Source organism: Bombus fervidus, chromosome 7 (genome assembly GCF_041682495.2).
Source record: "Bombus fervidus isolate BK054 chromosome 7, iyBomFerv1, whole genome shotgun sequence".
NCBI classification, from domain to species: Eukaryota; Metazoa; Arthropoda; class Insecta; order Hymenoptera; family Apidae; genus Bombus; species Bombus fervidus.
Window position 1 is genome coordinate 2,435,633 of NC_091523.1, and position 23,276 is coordinate 2,458,908.

A 23,276-nucleotide genomic window follows, 5' to 3' on the forward strand; every position below is an offset into this window, starting at 1 on the left:
CGCGCCTTATCGTTCTCGACTACGTGTTAACGCGCTGACGATTAATTTCGACAGACATAATTTCCTGTCTTTCCTGAATGGAATCTCTTAAGGGAATTTCTCTTCCTCGTTTGTATCTTCCTGAAAGGTTGGTGAGGTTAACGTGGCGTGTACGAAGCCGCTTGATTCCTGTTTTGATGGTTGAGCCAAACAATTTCTTTCATATCGCGATGAACTTTTTCAAATAATATTTACACCCTTTTCAACTGGTTAATTCACAAATTATTTTCGTTCATTATTTAAGTCCCATCTTGTTACTCGATGTGGTTGTTGCGTTATAAATATTAATGTTAATATTATATTATTGTTAGTGTATTAATATTAGTGTTAGTAGAGTAAGAATTAATTTCTTCTGCAGAGTTTCTATACTATATAATGGGAATTTTCATCGTGCTGTAAAATTACCCGACAGATTTGTAAATATTTAACTAGAAGCTCTTCCAAAATCGCCAACAAAATTCATTAAACCGGAGCGTCTTCAAATCTAATGTGGATGTGGTACCAACACAATAGTCTAGCGTATAATGCAATTGTTGCAGGTAATGTGTTCTGTACAGTATACCATAGTCACTGAATTGGCCGTGGTAAACCGAGAGCTTGCTCTGCTCGTTTTCCTATCCCTCTCCTCTCTACGCTGTTTACCTAGATATTACAACACACTAGAAAATATGAAGCGACGAATTATTAATATAAATCTTCCTCAAATTCTATAATGTATATATAATATATAAAATGCTTAAATTTTATGCTCCAAAGTAACTAAAATATTAAATTTAATATTTATTGAAGTCAAATACTTCATTACAATAGAAATGAAACGGTATTTGTACAACAGTATTATTTTGAATCCGATGAAATTCAAAATGTTCGAATAAGTTGTGATTGTTCGATAAATAATCAAAAAAATTGGCAAAACTGCTAAAAATTAATGATATTAAAATTAGTAGTATAAAAATACCAAATAATAACAAAGAAACGACATTTAAATAAAACTCTTAAAAAATTCCATCATGGTAAAGTATTTATATCATTTATCCAGTAGATATAATGCAATTGTCAATTGTCTGTCTTTCAAATCATTAATACACACTATTCTTATCGTATTCAGAATGCATTTCGTCCACAAAAGCATTGTTCCTCGACGACCGGGAAAAAATTGGTCACAGCCAGTCGTGCATCAGTAAGACTGCGTCGAGGCCGCTTTAAAAGGAAACACGCGTGTATTTCACCGAGGCTCGTGTGTATAAATACATAAGAAAAAGGGAGGAAAAAGAGGTGGTGACGAGAAGACTGGCTGGTACATAATCGCGTCGCGACAAAGAATCCATAAAAGGTTGGGCTGCTGCGTTTTTCGTATAGTGCCGAAGAGAAGAGAAAAGAGGAAAAGAGAAGAGAGGAGAGCGAGAGAGCGACTCTAAGCTGAGCCGTACTCGGGTTCCCGTGAACACAATAATGCTCCGCTATTAACCGAGAGCTTGTATTAAGCCCTCGAAAAAAGCTTTCATGCACTTAACGACAAATAATATGAGAAGTGGTACTACGCAGCCGGGACACCCGTCTCGCCAACTTTCTACTACAGATTTCACGCACTCGCCTTCAGTACCTACAGAATAGAATTCGTAATTGTTCCTACCAGCTTTCTTTTTTGACGAAACCTACCGTTTTCTTTTCTTGCTTTTAATTCGATGTGGCAATCTTCCTTGATTTTTAAAATCACTTGTTATACATTTCTTATTTTTGACAACCGCAAACATGAAATCTAGTTGAAATTACAGATTTTATTCAAACTTAATGTATTTAATAGAAAATATCTTAAACAATGCTAATTTTGTAGACTGATCCATTAAATCTAATACGTGTAAATTGGGAGCTTTGCACAGATAGAGCTGAATAGAAGAGCTATAAAACATAAAAATAATGCGTTCAATGACTAATTAACAATTTTCTAAGTAAAATTAGAAACCTTATCTATATTTTTAGGCGGCCGAAATCTTCAGCAATTAGTAGTGTTATTCCAAATTATATAATGTTATTCTAGGAAACTTTTTTAAAAAGTTGTTATTCTAGGAAATATAAAATAAAAGTTTACGTAAATCAATGTCTTAGAATTTATTAAGAATTATTCACATTAAAAAACTGAAATATGATGAATCAACATTAACATAATACAATAGGACATAATAAATTGGGATTAAAAAATTATTGGATCTTAGCTTTTTAATTAGATTAGAAAATTAATGAAACTACAACATAATGTAAAAGAGATAAAAAGCACAAATACGTTTATTATTTAATTAATACAATAATAGTTTAATATATTTGAATCTTATCGTAATAATTTTCCAGTTTTCTTAAATATTCCTTACTGCTACTTACCTCCTTCAAAAAAATTTATTTCATACATACCACCTCGTATTAATAATTTCAATACAAATTTATAACTTTCCTTCATTTATATTACAGTAAAAACAATTGTTTTAAATATCATAATCCTTGTTCAGTAAAAGCAATCACTATTCATTTTTTAATAACTAGTTTAACGTCAAACTATTCTGACACAAACCAAAAAAATATTAACAGAAAACAGAAAACTTACGTGTGTATGGCACGCGCGCGCGCGTGTAATATATAATGATAATGATGATGATGATGATGATGATGATAATAATAATAATAATAATAGTAAAAATAATAATAATATATAATAATATATATTATATATGTACACATATGATAACAATCAGTTGTTTTTACTGTATCTATGTACAAATTTTGAAAAAATTATTTGTAAATGAAGAAATTATATAATCATTAAAATTAAATCCGTCAAGCTACTTGAAAAATGTAAACAATCTAACATTTATAAACATGTTAGAACTGCCTTTAAAACTACGAATAAACAAATTTGGAAAGACACAACTCAAATATTATAAATCGTAATTACAATTTGTATTTAACATTTCAATTGCTACACATTTAGTTTATCTATCAATCGAGCAACATGATGATTTTCGTCTAGCGAAAGATCCTACAAATTATATGTAAGTAATCATGTATTGAGATACATAACCTAAATAGTACAATTTTTAACCAAAGGAATTTGATGTGTAGTATAAATTTTTAAGTCGATTAGTACTTTTTTGAATTGATATTTCATTTATTTAACTAAGCCCATTTTTTTAGCTTCCACTTCGTAAATTAATAACCTCCACATTTTGACTACGAAAACTTCTGCTTCTTCATCCAATACCTACAACATATGATATTATAAAAGCAATAACAAAAATATTATATAAATAATAAATAATAATAAAATAAAAATTATTTACCATCTGTACATCATCAAGTATGCCTTGAGGCGAGCTGCCGGCCATTACTTTGCTACAAATAAAATCTACCAATGTAGGTTCAGGTTCTCCAATGTATTCAATAATCTTTTTATTAATCCACGGCCTTATCCTCTTTTCCATTAATGTCTATAAAAATAACAAAAATTGATGAAAAATTAATTCATAAATATTCATTCATAATATATATCTTACATTATCTATTACTGCCCAATCAAGTTGATAGCCAAACAAAGCGTTTTTATCCGTAGGTATTTTGTCAATAAGGGATTTTATGTGCTTTCTTTTCTCTTCTTGACTTTTTGTACTTTCTTCTTTTCCAGCTTTAGGAGCTTCTTCGTTAGATTTTTTCTTTTTCTCCTCACCATAGTCTAGAATAGAATTCATATAAAAATCGTATATTATTGTAGTATCGTGGACGAGAGCCCTAAGAAATATCGGGCGAACCATAAACAATGTCGCGAGAAAGCCTAAGTGCCAACAGGTCCATCAGTGTATCATCAATCCTTCGATCAAATAGTTACGCGTAAAAGGCCTCCGCGACGCTAGCTACGAACGGTTGCGGAACACGTGCGTGGTGGGGCTAAGAAAAGAGACAAAGGGATGCCAAGGGGGAAAGACGAATTAACAGTTAGTGTTAGTTGAGAAGTCAGAGAATGTAAATCGAGAAGTCAAAGAGTGCGAATTGCGTTGTCGAGAGAGTGGTCCGCGTGAGAAAGAGCGTTGGAACCGTGGTGATGAGAGTTGCAAATTAACTATTTAGTTGTCTTAATTATAGCACGTTATTGCATTTAGTTCACGTTAAACAACCATCGTTTCCTGTTTAACCAACACCTGTTTAATCCATTTTAAAGAAACTAATTGTAAGATTGTACATTATCTAAACAAAAAATACATTTATACTTTTTAATTACCTAAAGGAACTAGTTTACGCTTCTTTGCGTTATTAGCACCATCGTCATCATCGTCATTATTAAATACGTCTTTAACATCGATCCGACCTTTCTTTTTATTCTGATTCGTTTGTTGCGTACTAACATTAATAGCCGTACTTGGACTAGCAGGAGTTTTATTACCAATACCATGATCACCACCACGATTGCCTCCGCTTCCCATGGCGAATGGCACAAAGTTACCTGTAATAAATGTAAAATATGACACACAAATAAAGTGTTTGTATAAGTTAAATAAATCACATCATTTACTCACTACTACCAGTTTTTTCTGGTTCGCTAACAAGAGACATACGCGAATCTTCATCTAATGTGGGTGGAATGGACTGAACTGGTGTTGTTACTGTTTGATTAGAAGGTGACGATCTTGTACCCTTTACACTTTCTCTATCTGTTTCTATAACTTCTTCAGTTTCTTCGCCATCACGATGATGATTCTGATGATGACGATGATGCCTTCGATGATGGTGGTGATGCCGCGGTGGTGTTCTAGATGGTGCCTCTGACTGAGAAACATCATCAAATTGCACACATTCGTCACTATCACTTTCAATTGGTTCAGTTTCTATGGGCGGCATAACTTCTTTTTCCTTTTTCACCACTTTTTCATCCTCTTCGTCTATTATCGTGATAACCGGTTTAGGCTTATACTGTTCCTCCCGTTCAGCTTTTAACTGAAATAAGCAATATCTTCATGTAGAAGGAATAGTCTACATACAACTAGAGATAAATGTATATTCCATATCCTAATAAAAATCAATATTGTAATTAGTCATATCACATTATTTAGGAACATTTTACCCTTTCAAACTCAGCCGCTGGATCTGGATGAGAAGCGTCAGCATACAGTTTATCGCGAAGACGTTGAAGCTCTTGACGCTCGGCACAACGATCCCGCGAATCGGCTTCTGCTTCCAGTGCTCTCTCTTCTAGACGACGTGAAAGTTCTTTACCTTTGTAATATTTAGCGTCGTCTCTTTCATCATCATAGTCTTCGAGAAATTCTTTCAAGCGTTTTGCTTCTCTTTCTCTCGCTTCCCGTTTTGCTCTGCGTTTCTCCGCTTCTTTCTCATATTCCTTTTGTTTGCGACGTTCCCGCGTCTCCCATGCTCTCAAACGTTCTTGATAAGCTGCTTCTTTTTCTCTCGCTCTTCTTTCGTTCTTTTTCCTCTCCTTCGCCTCTTCCTCTTCCTCCCTTTCACGCATAATTTCTCTTTCAGTTTTCCTTGCCTCTTCTCTTTCACGTTCTCTTTCTCGTTCCCTGTCCCTTTCCCTTTCTCTATCTCTTTCACGTTCTCTTTCACGCTCTCTTTCGCGGTCACGATCTCTTTCTCGTTCTCTTTCTCTATCTCTTTCTCGATCTCTATCTCTATCACGATCTCTGTCGCTTCTCTGACGATCCCTCTCTCGTTCCTTAGATCTTAAGAAAGATAGAAAATACTTACAATAAATTTTATATTGTAAATTAATGAATTAATTATTTAAACACTTTCCGGAAATTGTTAAATGTTAATACCTAGATTTAGATCGCCTTTTGTCTCTTCTACTACTTCCGGTACTACTACTGCGACCTTTATGAGACGTAGGACTACCAGGATCGCCGTCTTGATCATCTTTAGTGTTACTGCCATCATGCCGATCTCGTCGCTCTTTTTCACGTTTCTCCCGTTCTTCTTTCTCAACAGCTTCTTTCTTCCGTTTAACTTGAGCCTTCTCCTCCTCCTGCTTCTATAAAAAACAAAAATAAAAAAATAGGTGAGACCAAATATTCAAAGCAAACTTATCAGGCTGTGATAATAAAACGCAAAAACTAGCAATCGTATATCCTCCTCAGTTATAAAAATTAAAGGGTAGAAAAAGGTTACTGTAAGTGTAAAGTTAGTTAATGAATATAAAAATGGTAAAATATCACTACACTATAACAGTGCAGTATTATCATTTCTTTTCTTAAATTCAAAATATAGATGCCCTGATACATACAAAATATTTGCACAAACAATCGATATTATTTAAAAAGTAATATTAGATGGAGTTTTATATTAACAAAATGATTACTTGAAATAAATACTTCAAAAAGAAGTCTTAATTCGTTATGAAAATTCTTTTAAAAAATATTTTTAACATTTTGTATATTTTTTTAACATTTACATTTTGTATACAAATTTTACTTTAATTTTAGTATCTCTAACATTACAAAGATTGCAATGTTGAACGATTACTAGTTGTACAAAAATTAATCACATATCAAGTATCATAATTCTGTTCATCTCAATATAGTATACTCACTCCGCTGGAGTATGCTCGCTCAGCAGCATCTTACACGAAATCTTGTTTACATATCAATTACCTAAGTGCAGGTATAAATTTTGGAAACAAGCATAAGAAATTTCTTAAGCTCTACTTAAATTAAGAATACCTTAATGCTAACAGACGCATTGTAGAGGCCACCCAATGTACTTACAACATTGCAAATGTGCCTGTAAATCAATAGTGTCTAAAGCTATATAAGTCTAAGAGTCGAAAGGGGTGATATTTAGATTTCTTGTCAATATTCAATAATTATTAGAAAGTATTATACCAATCAGAAGCGGAGTCATCACGAAGAAGGGATTCCACCAAAACATCTTTCATTTTTGCCAAGAAACTGTCACACGTCTGTCAACTTTGTTTTCTTCTGGCTATGCAGTTGATGCAGCAAACTGTTGGATATCAAATGCACAATAGTTTGCCCACCCTTATCGTCCCGTATTATCAACGTAACGTCTTAGAAATAAATTAATATGGTTCATCCTTACTTGATATAATAATAACAATAATGGGTTACTGCTTGGAGAGTCCTAAATCATAGACTCTAATGAATATTACTTTTTAGTGACAAAAAATTATGAAACCTAATGCTGCTTATTCCTGCTTATGACATTGTTAATAAACCCTATATAAAGCTATCAATGGACTATACTATATAAGAAAAAACATATTCAAAATTATGAACTGCTTTCTCTTAGTTTTCAAAATTAAATATCCATACAATAACCCATAGTATTTTAATCTAATAAGGATATAGTAACTGAGTGCATAAAAGTAGATGCACATATGAGGAAAAAAACAGACTGTTGAAACATGAAATATCAGTGGTCATAGGTATTCAGATGGGCAGTTCACTAACAAAACTACAAGAACCGAATGGTTGTGTTGGCTCATGGTTGTGGAGTTTACTCACGGTGTGAAGTTGACTTGGTCAGTCAGTGTGGTGGTACCGGAGAATGGAGGAGCGCGCACCTAGGTACTACATGTCTGATCGAGACGCTGACAGAAGCTGTTTACACAAAATAAAGACAACAACTGAACAGTCGCCATTGTGAAGACAAAATCATTTCATTGTGTGTAGGATTCAGAAAGTCTCGATCCTATTAATAATCTATCTAAGAATATATTATAAAATATGTCAGCGTCAAATTTCTTTGTTCACTGTATAACATTTTTTACCGATCCTAAACAATGTGTAAAAACAAATGGAATGGCACTTTGCTGATCTTCTATATATCTGTACTAAACTGCTAGACATTAATACAAATATAAAAATAAATTATAATTATCTTTCATAAAAAACCGAACAAATAATACAATAATCTTAATTAATTTTATAGTCTCACTCCATGAAAAATTAAATAATCAAATTTTTTAGGAATATAGTAATCTATAATTATCAATTTAGTATTATTTTTTAAACTTATTCATATTAACCTTATATAAAGTAATTCTTTTGCTAATTGACTCAAAGAATATATAATCCTCATAGTGATTGACAGCACTTCCATTGAGTCAATTAATGAGAGAATCATCTGTGTTATAGAAAACCTTTTTATTACAATTTCAAATATATAATAATAATGTTGCATTTACATTAAAATATTATTACTAAAGCCTTCCAACTCTTTATCCTTTATTATCTTGCATTCTATAATACTATTACACAAGTTCTTTATTTTTTAGAACTATAAGAATTGATTTTGTAATGTCATTTCTTTAAAACTAAACATCATGTTATATAAAAATACATTGCATTTTTATAACAATATTGGTGCCAGCAGTTTAGCACAATAACTATAGAAACAGGTAAAGAAATTTGATTATATGGAATAACTTGTGTTCAAAATACAATAGCATTAATGCTATTAATATAATGCAGAATTATATGCGATGAATTAAGAAAATGGAGTTTCAATAGAAACAGATTTATTGGCTACATGATGTCAGCATGTTGTAGAGTTACGAGATTCTCCCGTCTTAATATTGCACATTTCTTGTTTTTTCATGTTTTGTTGGTTGGATATACTCTGACTTACCGACGAGGCTGCAGCTGCCTGCGAAAATACGAGGGATGTGCTGTGATTGACTCCCTTCAGAGCCAATGAGTGAGTGAAAGAGTGGTCCCCACACACAGCATTCCTAGGCGTGTGCGTTTGCTGTGTGCGACGCACGCTGCCTGTTATTATAATTATAGCAACGAGTCACGGCTCCAATTTTTTAGAGCTAATATAGCACACACGCACTTTATCACAATATACTTAAAAGCTAAAATTTACAACTATACACTTGTAATCCTCTTTTGCCTGCCCAAATGTATTTAATTTTCTATATAAATATGTTGCGAGTTCGATCAATAGTTGTCTAACATGAAACATAGATATAATCAAATGCATAAAACGTGTATAAACGTTTATAATACATATTTACAATGCATTTCATTATAGTATTTAAAGCATAGAAACATCTAAATATTTGTCACATACAAATTGTAACTTAGTAACAATACAACCATTTAAAAATGAATTAAATACAATTCATGAATTCACTAGTCGTTGATATAATCAAAAAGTATGATAAACTTGTTAAACTTAGTACAAACTCTTTACAACTATAATTTAAAAACACATTTTTTTTATTAAATATATAGTTTTGAAAGAAGTTAGTATATTCCATTTTTTCCTATTTGTAAAGTGATTTATTTTATTTTTTTATTTGAAAAACGAAAAAGAATATTCATATCATGTTTTTTAAAGATAATAGAATAAATACTACAAAGTATTACAAACATATTCTTAATCATTTGCACAAAACAGAAACATAAATATTATCTCTATAACACTTACATATTAAATGCAGAAAAAAATAAAAGCTCTATGGTAATATAATATATTGCAGTTAAAATTTTGCTTTAAAAGATATTTTTTCCACCAAAAAATTTAAGAAATTAAATATGCTGCCTATCATATACACAGAAGAATGTGTAACAAACACTATTGCCCATTAAAATAATTTAAATTAGTTAATATAGCTTTTCGCATAAAATAATTCTTTTTAGAGAAGATTACAATATATTATAGAATAATGTTTATAATGCTTCGTAAAAAGTTCACATAATCGACACTAACAATTTTACAATAATTGTTAGCATTCTTATACCTAAACTTTTGCAACGTTTTTACCCAATCCTATTAGACCACAATTCATAATACCTTCTAATATCTTGGTATATCATATCCGACCAAAAAGAAGGGCAGAAAAGTAGGAATGACATAACAAGATTTCTAAAATAATTATGAAAATAATTACCTTCATAACCTCCCTGAATTTTCCAATTTCTCGTGTAATCAAGTCTCTTTTACTTTCTTCTATTTCTGCATCATCCAGGTTCAAAGATTTAGCGACCATTTTTATTTGATGTTCTTCTATAACATATAATTAAAGAATATTTGTTAGTTCTCCAATTTAATTCAATACATTACTATGAATAGAATTAGTACACTACCAGGAGCAGCTTGAGCCATTTCTAAATCAGCGGCATGTTCAGCTATGATTTGATTAATACGTGCTAGGGCATCTGCATCCACTACTCTCATACCCTCATCCATGTAATCTTCACCTTCTTCTCCTTCTGCCCCTTCAATTGATGTTTCATCTTGTAAAGGTGATTGGCCTCCTCTTAATTTTTTCCTTCTTTCTGCTATTATACACAAAGAAGTAACAAATCAAAATAAATGATTAATATGTATGTATATAAATACTGCAAGTATTTTAAATTTACCTTTGAATTGATCCAAAACGACTTTAGCTTTTGCATCAACTTTGACAACAAGCTTCTTTGTACCTATTTCCATGTCATGAAGTAATCTAACTGCTCTAAGACCTGCATCAGGACCTGCATATTCGCAAAATCCAAATGCTTGAACTCTTTTCCATGAAAGCACATGACCACATGCACCCAAAATGTGTCGAATCATCACATCAGGTGCTCTTTCCATAATGTTACCAATAAATACGGTAACTGGTGGGCCAGATTCTCTTTCACGACGACGATTATTGTCATGACGATTTTGGTTACGTGCATACCGAACAGCTGGAGCTGAGGTCTGCATCGCAGATACGGGTGTTGGAATCATCTATGTTTTATAAATGGTAGTATTCTTAATAATGCACATCTCTACTCATGCAGTCCAGAATCTCCCCTCCCCCTAATAGTATGTTAATCTTTTTCCTTGTATTATATTTTATTATGAAGGTAAGACATGCATATATCAAATAAAAAGAACTTAAGATGAAAATTTGTGCCAGAAAACATAACTTTTAGAAAATATCTCATACAATAATCCTATAGCATAAATATTTAAGTAATATGCATTCCATTCATATTGTAATTTAAATATAGAATGTTAATACATTATACAAAACAACTGCATTAACATATAGAAAAATGTTTAATTATGATATAATTAGTGATGTTTAAAAATATAAGGCTATTTTGTGATTTTTTATTACTTAACATGTTAATTTATTTACACAGCATTAATACGATCAAACATTACATGCTTTTGATTTTTCTTTTACAGTAACTAAAGATGCTTATTATTTTTCTTTTAACATTTCTGGCACTTGAATATATTACTTTTTATCTTTTATTTAAAAAACAAATAGGTTATATAAGGTAATTGCATTATTACAAATTAAACAATATATCAATTTTTAATTATTATTTTAATTATTTAATATATAATCGTTATCATTTAAAATGAATAATAAAAATGACACATTAAACTATTAGGAGATCAATCTAACAAAGAAATTATATTAAGTTACATTACTTTGTATTAGAGTTTTAGTTAATAAAATAATTAGTTTCTTCAATTGAAACTATTGAAAATTGTATTAACAGCAAGTGCAAACGATTGTTAACATGAAATCATAAATTTACCAACAGCATACAAAACAAACATGCCCAAATTTTAGAATATTTAATTTTATATTTACTTACATGTGCCATAGGCATTACACCACCAATAATTGGTGGAGGTGCACCAACCATGTAAGGCATTGGTGGCATGCCTGGTATTCCCATTGGGGGCTGACCAGGGTAAGACATTTCTTATTTTAAATAATACTATGGCAGTGTCCTCACTAAAATATGTAATACAGTTATTTAGTAGAAGTAATATATAAAAGATACAGTTTTATTTCAACATAGAACTTTTGTTAATACTGATATATTATTATAATCCATACTTACAATTATTAAATTTTAAAAATAAAAATTTAATGATTGCAAATAAATGAAATTTAATGTCTGTAAATTGTATTATGTAGTTACAAAACCATATTTTAATCATATTGTACTTGAAATATTTAAAAAATTGACATTAAATAACCTTTGATACATAACAATCTTAAGCACACTTTCTTGAGATATAATAAAATACAAGTATGAATTTAATACTCTAGTAATCAATATTATAAAACAAATATTTGAACTATGCATAGACATATAAACATTACTCAACATGTAAGTTTGCTGTGTGAAAACATGTTTTTCGTAGTAATAGTTATAGATATCAGAGAAGACTCTAATGGATGCTTTAGTATTCTAACCATTAAAATGATCTCAACAAAGAACCAATACTGTACTTACATAATATATTTGAAAATAGAAATAAAGCATCAACCATCATTTAACAAATATTTACGTCATTTTAATAGGTCTCTAAAGCTAAAGAAATATTATAATAAACACACGAACTGAAACTTCCACTTTCACAATCCGTCAGCTAGTAATTACTTCTTTTCGTCCATTACGGCTTCATGTGCTGATTGCTTCTAGAAGGCTATGGTTGATGTTACATTTCCCATGGGTTCGAAGACTCATCATAAAAGAACCAAGCTACATATGCAGCAACTTAGGACTTCTACTCTGTAATTTATTGAATTTTTGATACAGCATATTAAAACAAAATAAATTAATATTATATATTTTTAATTATATACAATTATATCATTTCCTCAATAGAACAGCATTTAGTTTTAATTTTAATTTCAATTTTCATTTTCATTATCATATTTTATTGTACGAGAAATACCATTAAAATATTATGAAAGAAATCTATATTTAAATAAAATAATGCCAGAAAAACCGGTTTACTTACACATTAAATTGTATTATAATTATATAATGTTTACATATAATTCTTTACAATATTGTTTTACAGATTTGCGAAATATTTAAAATTGTGTTGTAATTCTTTTTTTCTTATCATACTTTTCATTATTTACTTAATAACCTCTATACTGAAAATGTAAAAAATAATTACAAAAACATTGAACAGCATTACTAGATATTTAAATAAATATTTTTATACAAAGTCAATTAAGAAAATTAATTAAAATGCATTTGACATTTTTTATTTATATAGATAAAATTTATATAAATTTTTAATATCCAATGGTCATCTAAACTTGTAAATGCTACCAGATGCTACCAATGATAATATTATTACATTAGAAAAAAATACACTAAAAAATATTTGTATGTAAGAAAATTTATTAATTCTCTTTTCTCTTGGCATTACATTTTTAAAAATGAACTATCTATAACATAGTAAATCAATTATTAAAACGGATGCTATTAATAAAAATGAATATATTATGTAACAATCATAACTCATCATGTTAGATTAAAATATTAAAAATATAATAGACAATGTAGTGGATAGTAAAATAATACAGCGGGATTTTTATCAACATTAGCGTTATTTAAATGCTTAGTCAAGAAGATATAAATTTAAGGACGCCCTCTTCAGTTGATCGGTTTCCGTTAAACTTCTTAGTTCATGAAATGGCAGTGTGGTGTATTCTTATGCTAGGTGAAATCGTTTTGGAGGATAGTCAGAGTTTCAAAACACAAAAAAGAAATACTTTAAATTATTAAAGATTCCGATGTGCCAAACAATTAAAGAGATTTTGTGCGATGTCCTTTAATCCGTCTTCTGAGGTATACAAGCTTTTTATTAGTTAATTATTTTAGTTGACAGTTGAACATGAAATCCTTAAAATTATATTTTTTTGTTTAATTTACACAAATAGAAAACAATATTTTGAAAACCAAGGTAGCAAATTATATATGAACTCTTGGAAAAGTACTAGAAAAAGCGAAGACAATTCTTATAATAATATTTACGTAATTTGAATTTATTAAAAACCTTATTAGGTAGTATTTAAATAATGCATTTTCTACTGCATTAGAGACGACTGTTGTACAAAAATATAGAAAACACATTTCTACTTTTTTCATCACTCCTATTGTACTGTAGTATTGAATTATAAAATTAATTATTATGTAGTAATGCATATCTATGTGTCAAATTATTATTTTATTTAATTAAAGGAATAAACAAGATAAATTTAATTACATTTATAATACAAAATGAAATTGTTTACAGTATAGGTTATACATATTCAAATATTAATTTGAATAAAATGTATTATTATTTTGGTGTAAAAGTTTAAAGATTTTCATATTGTAATTTCATAATATATATTAAAATCTTCTATCCAGTTTAAATATATATATATAAAAATAATAATTTTATATGTTTCAGTACATAAATATATAACTTTTCTTTTGTATAATTAACAATGTGTATATATAATCAAAAAATAATCAAAAGGATTATGTATTTATATATAAACTCATTGCATTCAACCAGATTATACTTATTTTTTATATCTTATTTATATTGAACTTTTCTATTAGTGTATTCATAACAAATATAAAATTTGAATATAGGTTAAAAATATAATCTATTCTATATAATGTTTTAATTCATATAAAAAGCAATTATTTGTGGCTATATTAATTGATCATTTTATAATTTTATGTATGAAAGAATTTTCTTGTGAAATTATACATAATTTATAATAAACTATAATATTGTCCAATCTTTTATTCTTAATAAATATTTAATATTTCCATCGTAGTATAGTGTACAAGTTAATGGAACGTTGAATTTTATATAAATAACTATATAGTGATAATGGCACCAAGACGAGGTGAAGAGATATCTGTTAAAAGAGTAGCAGCATTAGGTTGCAAATTACCTGATCAATTGCCAGCTGGAGAGATATTAACAGATATTACTCAAAACAAATGGAAACTAGGACATGCAATAGGATACGGTGGATTTGGTGATATATACTTAGGTAGTATTCCTTATTCAAATACCGTTTGATTGAAATAAAATTAGTGCCAACCGCGATCAAACAAACAGAAACACACTTTTATAAATTACTTAAATGTTGTATTCACTATTTCATTATCTGTTGCTATTAATATTAAATTTAAAAATTTTACATTACAGCATCAAATGACATTAATGCTCCAATTGGACAAGATGCAAAATATGTGATAAAAATTGAACCACATAATAACGGTCCACTATTTGTTGAAATGAATTTTTATATAAGAGCATCACGTAAACATATGAGTAAGTAACTTAGTTGTATATAACATATATAACCTATGTTTCATATATATTTCCATTATTATGAATTTTAGTTGATACCTGGTGCAAATCACAAGGAAAAAGACGAATAGGTGTTCCAACATATGAGGGATCTGGTTCTCACATATATCAAGGGCAAAAGTATAGATTTTTAGTAATTCCAAGATATGGCATTGATATTGGAAAATTATTTATATCAAATGGGAGAAAATTACCAATCAAACTTGTTAACAGGCTAGCTGTTCAAATGGTACTTTACTATAAAAATAGAAAATTTAGAAATTAGTTAATAATTTTGTAATTTTATCATTTTTCACATTTTTATAGTTAGATGCACTTGAATATATTCACAGTCAAGGATATGCTCATGCAGATGTTAAAGGATCGAATATTTTGTTGTCTTTAAGTGCAGAAAATGTAACAACAAAAAAATTTCAAGCTTATTTGGTTGATTATGGATTGGCTTATCGTTTCCGTACAAGCGCAGGTGTGCATAAGCCATTTGTTCATGATGAAAGAAGAGCTCATGAAGGAACATTAGAATTCACATCAAGAGATGCACATCATGGAAGTGAGTTTTATAAATTTGTTATGTATATTTCATTTTTTACAACATAATTACACTTTATTTTATTACTGTAGCACACTCAAGAAGAGGAGATTTAGAAACATTAGGGTATAATATACTACAATGGTTATGTGGCAAATTACCTTGGGAAAAAGAAGATAATAGTGTAACATCAGCAATGGATCCGGAAGAAGTCCATGCACAAAAAGAAATTTTACTTTCAAATTTATCATTATTTATGCATAAATGTTTTCCTTATAAAAAAGAACCACCTGGTAAGTTATTGTATTCTGTATATCAATATTTCAAATATTTTTAAATTTAATTTTACTCAAATATGAAAAATAATGTAAATCCATTCTACTTTAATTAGACAAATTGCTACTTTAAAAATATTCATGACTGATATATTTAACAGATTTTTTAAATTAAATATTAATAATTAATATTTTTTACCAGCTGCCATTATGGAGTATATGAAATATATTACTGAATTGGGATTTGAAACTAAACCTAACTATTCCTATCTACGTAGTTTATTTCAGTCTGGTTCTAGGCAAAAAAATAATGTTCCTACATGTTTGCACCCTTTGAGAGAATCTAATGAAAATATTTCTTATCCCATGTCTTTTAAACGACCGTACTTACGAGAAAGGAAACCTTGTAGACCTGTAAATGGCGAGGTATACTTTTATATTCTTTATTAGTATTAAATTTTATTTCACAATAAAACAATATGCATTATTACTTTTAGATACGCATAACTCGAAATACGCAACCTAAATATCCAGTTGAACGAAAAGAATTTTGTTGGGAAGCAGTACTAGCGCTCCATCCTGATAAACTCGCAAAAATTAGTCTACAAACTCCACCTTCACCACTTACACCACCTCCATCTCCACCTCCTCCATCCTTACCTACATATGCCATGTTAAGCGTAATTCAGAGAATGAAAGAGAAACAATCAGGCGCATTTCGACATAAATCTTTACCAAAAGCATTAGAGTAAGTATATTTAAATTATGTACAATAACAGTGTAAAATAATTCTTTTTTTAAACAGAGATCTTAAAACAAAATGGATGACACCAGCTATGGAACAAATAGTTCAATTAAAAAAGAAAAATTCCTTGACACTTTCTTTAGCAAAGGTTTCGCCACGTGTGACACGTTCCCGAGGGGCTCAATTAAAACGTAAGATATTTCTCAAATTCTTCTTATTTATATAACTCTACTTTTATCTATATTTTATATATTTACATTTTTTAATTCATTATATATGATCTATTAGGACTTGGAAATAAAAAATCTTACAAACAAATACAAAGCAGCAAAAGAAAAAAAGGTCCCTCAACATGAGTATGACAAATTTTGCTAAATATTACACATTTTCATTCCTTGAACAATGGAATCACAAACGAGTTATCTAAATAATGAATGAATTAAGTATTATTTCCTATTAATTCATTTAGATTTTATAAGAATATACTCTTGATTAAACTCCTGTTTAAAGGACAAAATTTCATTTGTTAGGAATGTCTCAGGTGTATTTAGAGCACCAACTTTTGTAAGACTGCTTATATATCATGATTTATTGTTTAACAAACTGTATATTAATATAAGATTTTTTTTTTTTAGTAACTGTATCTCGAACAAATAATTATAAATAATTCAGTGGACACTTTAAAACAATTACATTGCTTCCTTTAAGAACATAATTTCAATACAATTCAAAGAAGACTTGCTAACAGGCACAATAATGAGAAATCATTACTTTTGCATATAAAAACTATGCAACTCAATGTCATAATAAACAAATGATCCGAATGTTGCATGGAAAACACGTTTCATCAACTTTTAAGAGTTATTTGTTTATTTTATAAAATGAGTCAATAGCATGATATGCTGAATAGATAATGTCAATATTTCATTAAGTTGCTTTATTAAAATAAAGTATAGTTTTAATGTTTAAATTATATTTAATCTTTTTTTCTTTTTTATTACTATAATTATTTTGTAAGTTATAAGTGACTGTGAGTAAACTATTTTATTATATTCGGACATTGCTAAAATAATCTAATACTTTCTAAGAGTCCTAAATGAGTTACTCCTAATTCTCATAAAAATATAGAGATTAATTTATTAGCAAAAATTACGTAAAAGATTTCTTCGAAGTATCAAGATATATATTCAAGCATAGAGTCCCTAAATATTGTCTATAATATAAACGAAGTTGTAGTATACTTTGAAATAATACAATTAAAAGTAGTGAAATGTAGATAAAAATAATACAACTGTAAACTGTTATTAATACTCAGTATTAAGCCATTAAATGCTTACATATGATTAAAATATAACAGTTTATATTTGTTATTATAGTTACAATATATCAACAGGAATGCGTGTGTAGTATAAATAATACAATTAATATTTTTATTTGGTTCTAGATTTTATATATGTACAACATGTAACTAGAAAATACACAGTTATGCTTTTAATATGTTGCAATATCTCATGTAATATTATCTTATGTCATTTTTTAGTAGAACTTAATTAAATTTGTATTGATTCAGATCTAATATTTACATAACATTGTTACATGAAATACAATTGATACTTGTATATATTTATATCATAAGAGCCATGTATAGATGGAACCGTCGATTTATTTACAGTAAATTTGTGATAACTAATTTGTATTTTTTTAAGTTACATGTACCTGTGCCAGAAAAGCAGTGTTGTTAAAGACTTAAAAGTGTATTGTAATTAAATAAATACATGTGCATTTGTAATCTTTTTTATAATGCTAGTATTTCATCATATTCTGATTTATTATATTTCACTAATGTAAGATACCTGACATGAGCTTTTTTTATTTTCATGAATATTATTCTAATTTAGTTATAGAATATGTGATTAAACATTTACTATATTAAGCAAACAATACATATATATTTATTAACAGCACTGCACAAGATTCTTAAAGTATTGTCAACAAGATTATTATAAAAAGAATATAATAAAATTTACTTGCTAATTTGTATTGCATTCTAATCAGGACGATTACTAATAGTATGAATGAATAATAAATAAATAGCAAAAATAATGCATATATACCAGGTATAGAATTTAATTATATGTGTATGTTATCATACATTTTATATATTATTGTATATTGTATTTGAAAAAATATAAAATAAAGTATATAAAATATATTGTTTAAATAAATTTATTTAATTATCTTTTATTTATAGTTACATATTTACTAGTTAATGATTAATACTATTATTAGTAAGATAAGATATTAAAATTATTTTTTGATGTGATATGATTACATTAAATAGAAGGGAATTTATTGTGCTTTATCACTATATAAAATTTATGAATATTTTAATGAAATTATACTCAATTTTTTTACTTCAAAAGATCAAGGTATAAAATTATTGTAAGCATCAAAATGAAATAAAGGAAAGGTGTCCAAAGATTTTGTGAAGAATAAATATTAAATACAAAAATGACACGATATGTAGAACTAATATCTAATATGTATGCTATTACAATATCACTTTAAATTTCAAATATTACTAGCGCCACAAGTGAATGAACATTAATCATAATCATAGTAATGGATATAGGTAGTAAATAAGTATACGTACTTAGATGCTACCACACCCGTAAAATATTTTGTGAATTTTAATATCTCACTCAGTATAAGGATTCTTAAAAGTTGTCACTAATAAAAAAAATGATAAAAAATCAAAGACTATATTGTTTTATCTTAATAATCACGAAGAATAAAGATCAGTGCATAGTTAACCTTACTTCTTCGTTTTAAATATAATGTCACCATTCATTTAGTGATTCAGATTTAAACTATTCTGAAAGAATGTCACACTAATATCTGCAATGTACTTACAATTAGTAGTGTAAATAAAAATTGAATTATAGAAATTATATTTATAGAACATTACAATATATAATGATAATATTATTTCTACTTTTCTATTTCTGTGATCATATACTTAGCCAAAAATATGAGGGTTGTTTTCGAAGTTCCGTGTTGGATCCCGATTTACCAACCTTGATATTAAATCACGCTAATGCACCTACAGAATGTATCAAAGAATGTCGTTCACGTTATTATATGTAAGTTATTGTTGTAATATTACTATAACGTTTGTTACGAATGTTATAATATTTAATAATTTTAAAGTAAAATTTAATATTAATTCACATTAAAATTAATAGGTTTGCAGGATTAATGAATGGTCAACAATGCTTTTGTGGTAGTAGGTACGGTAGGAAAGGTATATCTACTTCCTGTACTTTTCTTTGTATTGCTGATCAGAACAATTATTGTGGTAGTCAAGATGCAATGAGTATTTATTCAACTGGACAAACAGGTATATTTTTTAAAAATACTATATACTTCCATTCTATTTTGATATTTATAAACTTAAAAACATATATATTGAGGTCCTAGTCCACCAAGAAGTGCACAAATAATTCACAGTGGATTTAATAATTTGCAAATTACATGGGAACCGCCTAATATCAGAAATGGAAATATTACATCTTATACTTTAAAGGCAGTGGTTGTTGAAACATTTGCTTCAAATTTAGTACCAGCCATAGAAAGTCAGATTCAAGGAGGAGCTTCAAATAGTACCATTTTACAAGGCTTACAACCAGGCACAAAGTATAATGTATCAATCACTGCTGCAAACACGCAAACAGATAGTGAACCTACATATATTTTGGGATGGACTTTAATAGGGCCACCTAATAAGCCAGTAATGCCAAAAGTAATAGAACAAACAAGTACCACAATAACTGTTTTATTATCAGAGGGAAGTAGTGAATATGGTCCTATTAGTACCTACCAAGTATTTGTTTGTCAACCTGGTACAATACCTCCATCAGGTCCTAATGTAACTTATTACAATTATGAAACATCAATACAGCAAAGTCTAGGATATTATACTACTGGAGAATTTGAATCTTCAGAATTTTACAAATATACAAAATTTATAGTAGGAGATGGAAGGATGATTGGCGCATATTATAATGCACCATTAAATACTCAAGTAATGCCACAAATAGGCTTAACAGTAGTTTCTAAATTTCAAAGACAAGTGCAGTATGCTTACTCAGATCTAATTAACAAGCTGACAAATTATAATGAAGATGGAAATAACAATGTAAATTTGACAACTATCATACTATGTGTTGCAATTGGTCTTTTGGGAACGTTACTTATAGGTTCAATAATACTTTATTTAACATTGCGACAACGCCATGAAAAGTTTCGGATAAGGAAACTTCCAGAGCAACAAGAACTTACATTGCAAGGTCCATTGTACGAAGTTGACAATTTAGCATATATTCCAGAGGATGTACCTGAAAGGGTAAATCATTATCAAGAACTGAAAAAGAAGGTATGGATTATACCACAAAACTTATTGACGATTAATGACACTACGATACGTAGAGGGCGATTTGGAACAGTACATACAGGTGTTATTCAAAAAAATGACAAATCTTGTAGTGTAGCTGTTCATAGTATAGCTGACAAATTATTGAAAGTATCTGACAAAAGACATATGTTACGAGAACTAGATGTTTGTATTAAAGCATCTCCTATGAAATATCTTGCAGATCTTATAGGAACATGTGAAACTCATGATACATTACACGTTGTACTTGAATTACCACCTCAGACGTTAAAAAATTGTCTATTAGCTGCCAGATCTGGGAACACATTTCCTGTTGAACATATTCTACCTATAGGATCTATGATAGCATCTGCTTTGCAACATCTTGAAAATTATAAAATTGTACATGAATATCTTTGTGCACGTAGTGTAGGTCTCTCAAATGAATGGATACCTAAACTAATGGGACATGGAATATCCAAATATGCTTTAGAAGATATAAAATATACTCGATGGATGTCTGTTGAGTGCCTTGGTAATAGAAAAAAACACCAACCAGCAGTAGTCTGGGCTTTTGGTGTACTTTTGTGGGAAATGCTTAGTATGGGTGGTACACCATATTCTAATTTTTCACTTGATAGTGAAGTGGAAGAAGCAATTGAGCGAGGAGTTAGATTACCACAACTACCAGATACTCCTGATCCACTTCACGAAGTTATGTTATCTTGCTGGAATATGGAAAGTCAGGAAAGACCAACATTTGCAGAATTAATAAGATTGGTAAGAATTATGTTTCATTTTATTTTAAATGCATAGAAATAAAATATTTTCTATTTCTTGGTCTGACTATTCTATTTTGCATTTTCAGGAAACCTTAAGCATTTGTCCAGTCACTGCAATTACTGAACCATATATCCCAGAATTAGAATTAAATTAATATCATTAATAAATAAGTGTTCATATTCATGCATTTATGTGACATTATGTATTGTATATAACAATTTTGTTAAGTATCTTTAAAAATCTATTTTTATGTATTCTAAAGTTACCGTTGCATGTAATTTATGTACACTAGATTTTATATTTTTTTTATAACTTTTTTTATACTATAGATTTTTATTTTATACTTCCATATTTTTTTCTTATAAAACAAAGTATTATACAAGTATTATTAGTAACTTTCCGTCCACTGAAATGAAATCGAAAAAACGTACGATTTTCATAAAATACAAATTTCTATTTAAAATATATTATAACACAAAGTAAAGTATTCCTACTTTAAACTTTAAACACTCATAGGTAATGATGATCCATTTTATGTTAAATTTCATAATAATTGAAAAAAGACTTCTCAGCATAATACTTTAAATTATTACTATAACTATATATTATTGTAAAACACTCGTAGTTTTATTGAAGAAAAAATTTTCATATTTCCAATTGTAAAAACTTTTCTTATAAATATAATTGATAATTTTCTCACTGAATACAAATTTTACACATTAATAATTCGATTTACCTATATCTAAAAAATTATAAAATATCTATAAATAATAAAACACTGATCCTCACTTTTATACCTGTAAACAATGTACTTACTATTAATGTTCATTGTAAGACTTTATTAGTAGACATTAACTTAAATAAGCATAAACTTTATTACTTTGTATTTAAATATAAGAACATATGTATATTTTAAATTGTGTAATGTCTCAATTTTTATTTAATGTCACAGAGAAAATGTTACAGTTAATGTTAAAATTAAAACTTTTTAAATTACTTTCTAATCTAAAATATTTTTATAAATGATTTATAATTATTTGTTTCATTATATATTATCTTTCACGATTATATTTGATAAATAATGTTAATATAATTTTTTAAAAGGTATTATTAATATATTATAATTTCTCTATTCCTCCACTGAATTACAATAATACAATTTTATTTGATAAATAATGTTAACATAATTTTTTACAATGTATAATTAATATATTATTTATTTTTCTATTCCCCCACTAAATTACAATAATATTAATAAAAATCTATAATATTTTACTATTTCTTCTTTAAGATACATTTTTTAATAAAAATATATATGGTACA

At 28.4% G+C, this 23,276-nt stretch overlaps 3 protein-coding genes across 5 annotated transcripts; 2 read left to right on the plus strand and 1 right to left on the minus strand.

Moving 5' to 3' along the window:
* Positions 1–2,966: 2,966 nt before the first annotated feature.
* On the minus strand, positions 2,967–12,508 carry LOC139989375 (RNA-binding protein 25). Of its 2 annotated transcripts, none has more exons than XM_072007675.1 (12): positions 12,303–12,508; positions 11,652–11,794; positions 10,428–10,752; positions 10,152–10,346; positions 9,956–10,071; positions 5,856–6,067; positions 5,141–5,759; positions 4,596–5,013; positions 4,301–4,522; positions 3,582–3,757; positions 3,369–3,515; positions 2,967–3,289 (listed from the first exon to the last, which is right to left on the minus strand). In XM_072007675.1, the coding sequence occupies exons 2-12, from the start codon at positions 11,757–11,759 to the stop codon at positions 3,197–3,199; spliced, it is 2,631 nt and encodes an 876-aa protein (XP_071863776.1). In that variant the 5' UTR covers positions 11,760–11,794; positions 12,303–12,508; the 3' UTR covers positions 2,967–3,196. The 2 variants fall into 2 exon arrangements, with proteins under 2 accessions (XP_071863776.1, XP_071863774.1); XM_072007673.1 differs by having other exon boundaries at positions 10,428–10,782.
* Positions 12,509–13,191: 683 nt separating this feature from the next.
* On the plus strand, positions 13,192–18,535 carry LOC139989376 (serine/threonine-protein kinase VRK1). Of its 2 annotated transcripts, XR_011800326.1 has the most exons (11): positions 13,192–13,658; positions 14,696–14,866; positions 15,025–15,150; positions 15,222–15,418; positions 15,496–15,739; positions 15,811–16,011; positions 16,196–16,419; positions 16,491–16,741; positions 16,799–16,929; positions 17,027–17,302; positions 17,374–18,535. XR_011800326.1 is itself a non-coding variant. In XM_072007676.1 (10 exons), the coding sequence occupies exons 2-10, from the start codon at positions 14,701–14,703 to the stop codon at positions 17,092–17,094; spliced, it is 1,608 nt and encodes a 535-aa protein (XP_071863777.1). In that variant the 5' UTR covers positions 13,192–13,658; positions 14,696–14,700; the 3' UTR covers positions 17,095–18,535. The 2 variants fall into 2 exon arrangements, 1 of the variants encoding a protein (XP_071863777.1); XM_072007676.1 differs by having other exon boundaries at positions 17,027–18,535.
* An 804-nt stretch (positions 18,536–19,339) lies between these two features.
* Positions 19,340–22,870, plus strand: LOC139988727 (putative inactive tyrosine-protein kinase Wsck). The gene is made up of 4 exons (XM_072006420.1): positions 19,340–19,881; positions 19,984–20,138; positions 20,212–21,950; positions 22,039–22,870. The coding sequence occupies exons 1-4, from the start codon at positions 19,715–19,717 to the stop codon at positions 22,105–22,107; spliced, it is 2,130 nt and encodes a 709-aa protein (XP_071862521.1). The 5' UTR covers positions 19,340–19,714; the 3' UTR covers positions 22,108–22,870.
* The last annotated feature ends 406 nt before the right edge of the window (positions 22,871–23,276 follow it).

What these genes read in the sequence shown, in the direction of transcription:
- LOC139989376 (XM_072007676.1), top strand. Translation starts at nt 14,701, where the DNA reads ATGGCACCAAGACGAGGTGAAGAGATATCTGTTAAAAGAGTAGCAGCA. An exon ending in ACAGGCTAGCTGTTCAAATG is followed by an intron (nt 15,419 to 15,495) that starts GTACTTTACTAT and finishes ACATTTTTATAG; the next exon opens with TTAGATGCACTTGAATATAT. An exon ending in TCTTTACCAAAAGCATTAGA is followed by an intron (nt 16,742 to 16,798) that starts GTAAGTATATTT and finishes TTTTTTAAACAG; the next exon opens with AGATCTTAAAACAAAATGGA.
- LOC139989375 (XM_072007673.1), bottom strand. Translation starts at nt 11,759, where the DNA reads ATGTCTTACCCTGGTCAGCCCCCAATGGGAATACCAGGCATGCCACCA. An exon ending in GCGTAAACTAGTTCCTTTAG is followed by an intron (nt 3,758 to 4,300) that starts GTAATTAAAAAG and finishes ATTCTATTCTAG; the next exon opens with ACTATGGTGAGGAGAAAAAG. An exon ending in TACTTGATGATGTACAGATG is followed by an intron (nt 3,290 to 3,368) that starts GTAAATAATTTT and finishes CATATGTTGTAG; the next exon opens with GTATTGGATGAAGAAGCAGA.
- LOC139988727 (XM_072006420.1), top strand. Translation starts at nt 19,715, where the DNA reads ATGATAATATTATTTCTACTTTTCTATTTCTGTGATCATATACTTAGC. An exon ending in TGTCGTTCACGTTATTATAT is followed by an intron (nt 19,882 to 19,983) that starts GTAAGTTATTGT and finishes TAAAATTAATAG; the next exon opens with GTTTGCAGGATTAATGAATG. An exon ending in TTATTCAACTGGACAAACAG is followed by an intron (nt 20,139 to 20,211) that starts GTATATTTTTTA and finishes ATATATATTGAG; the next exon opens with GTCCTAGTCCACCAAGAAGT.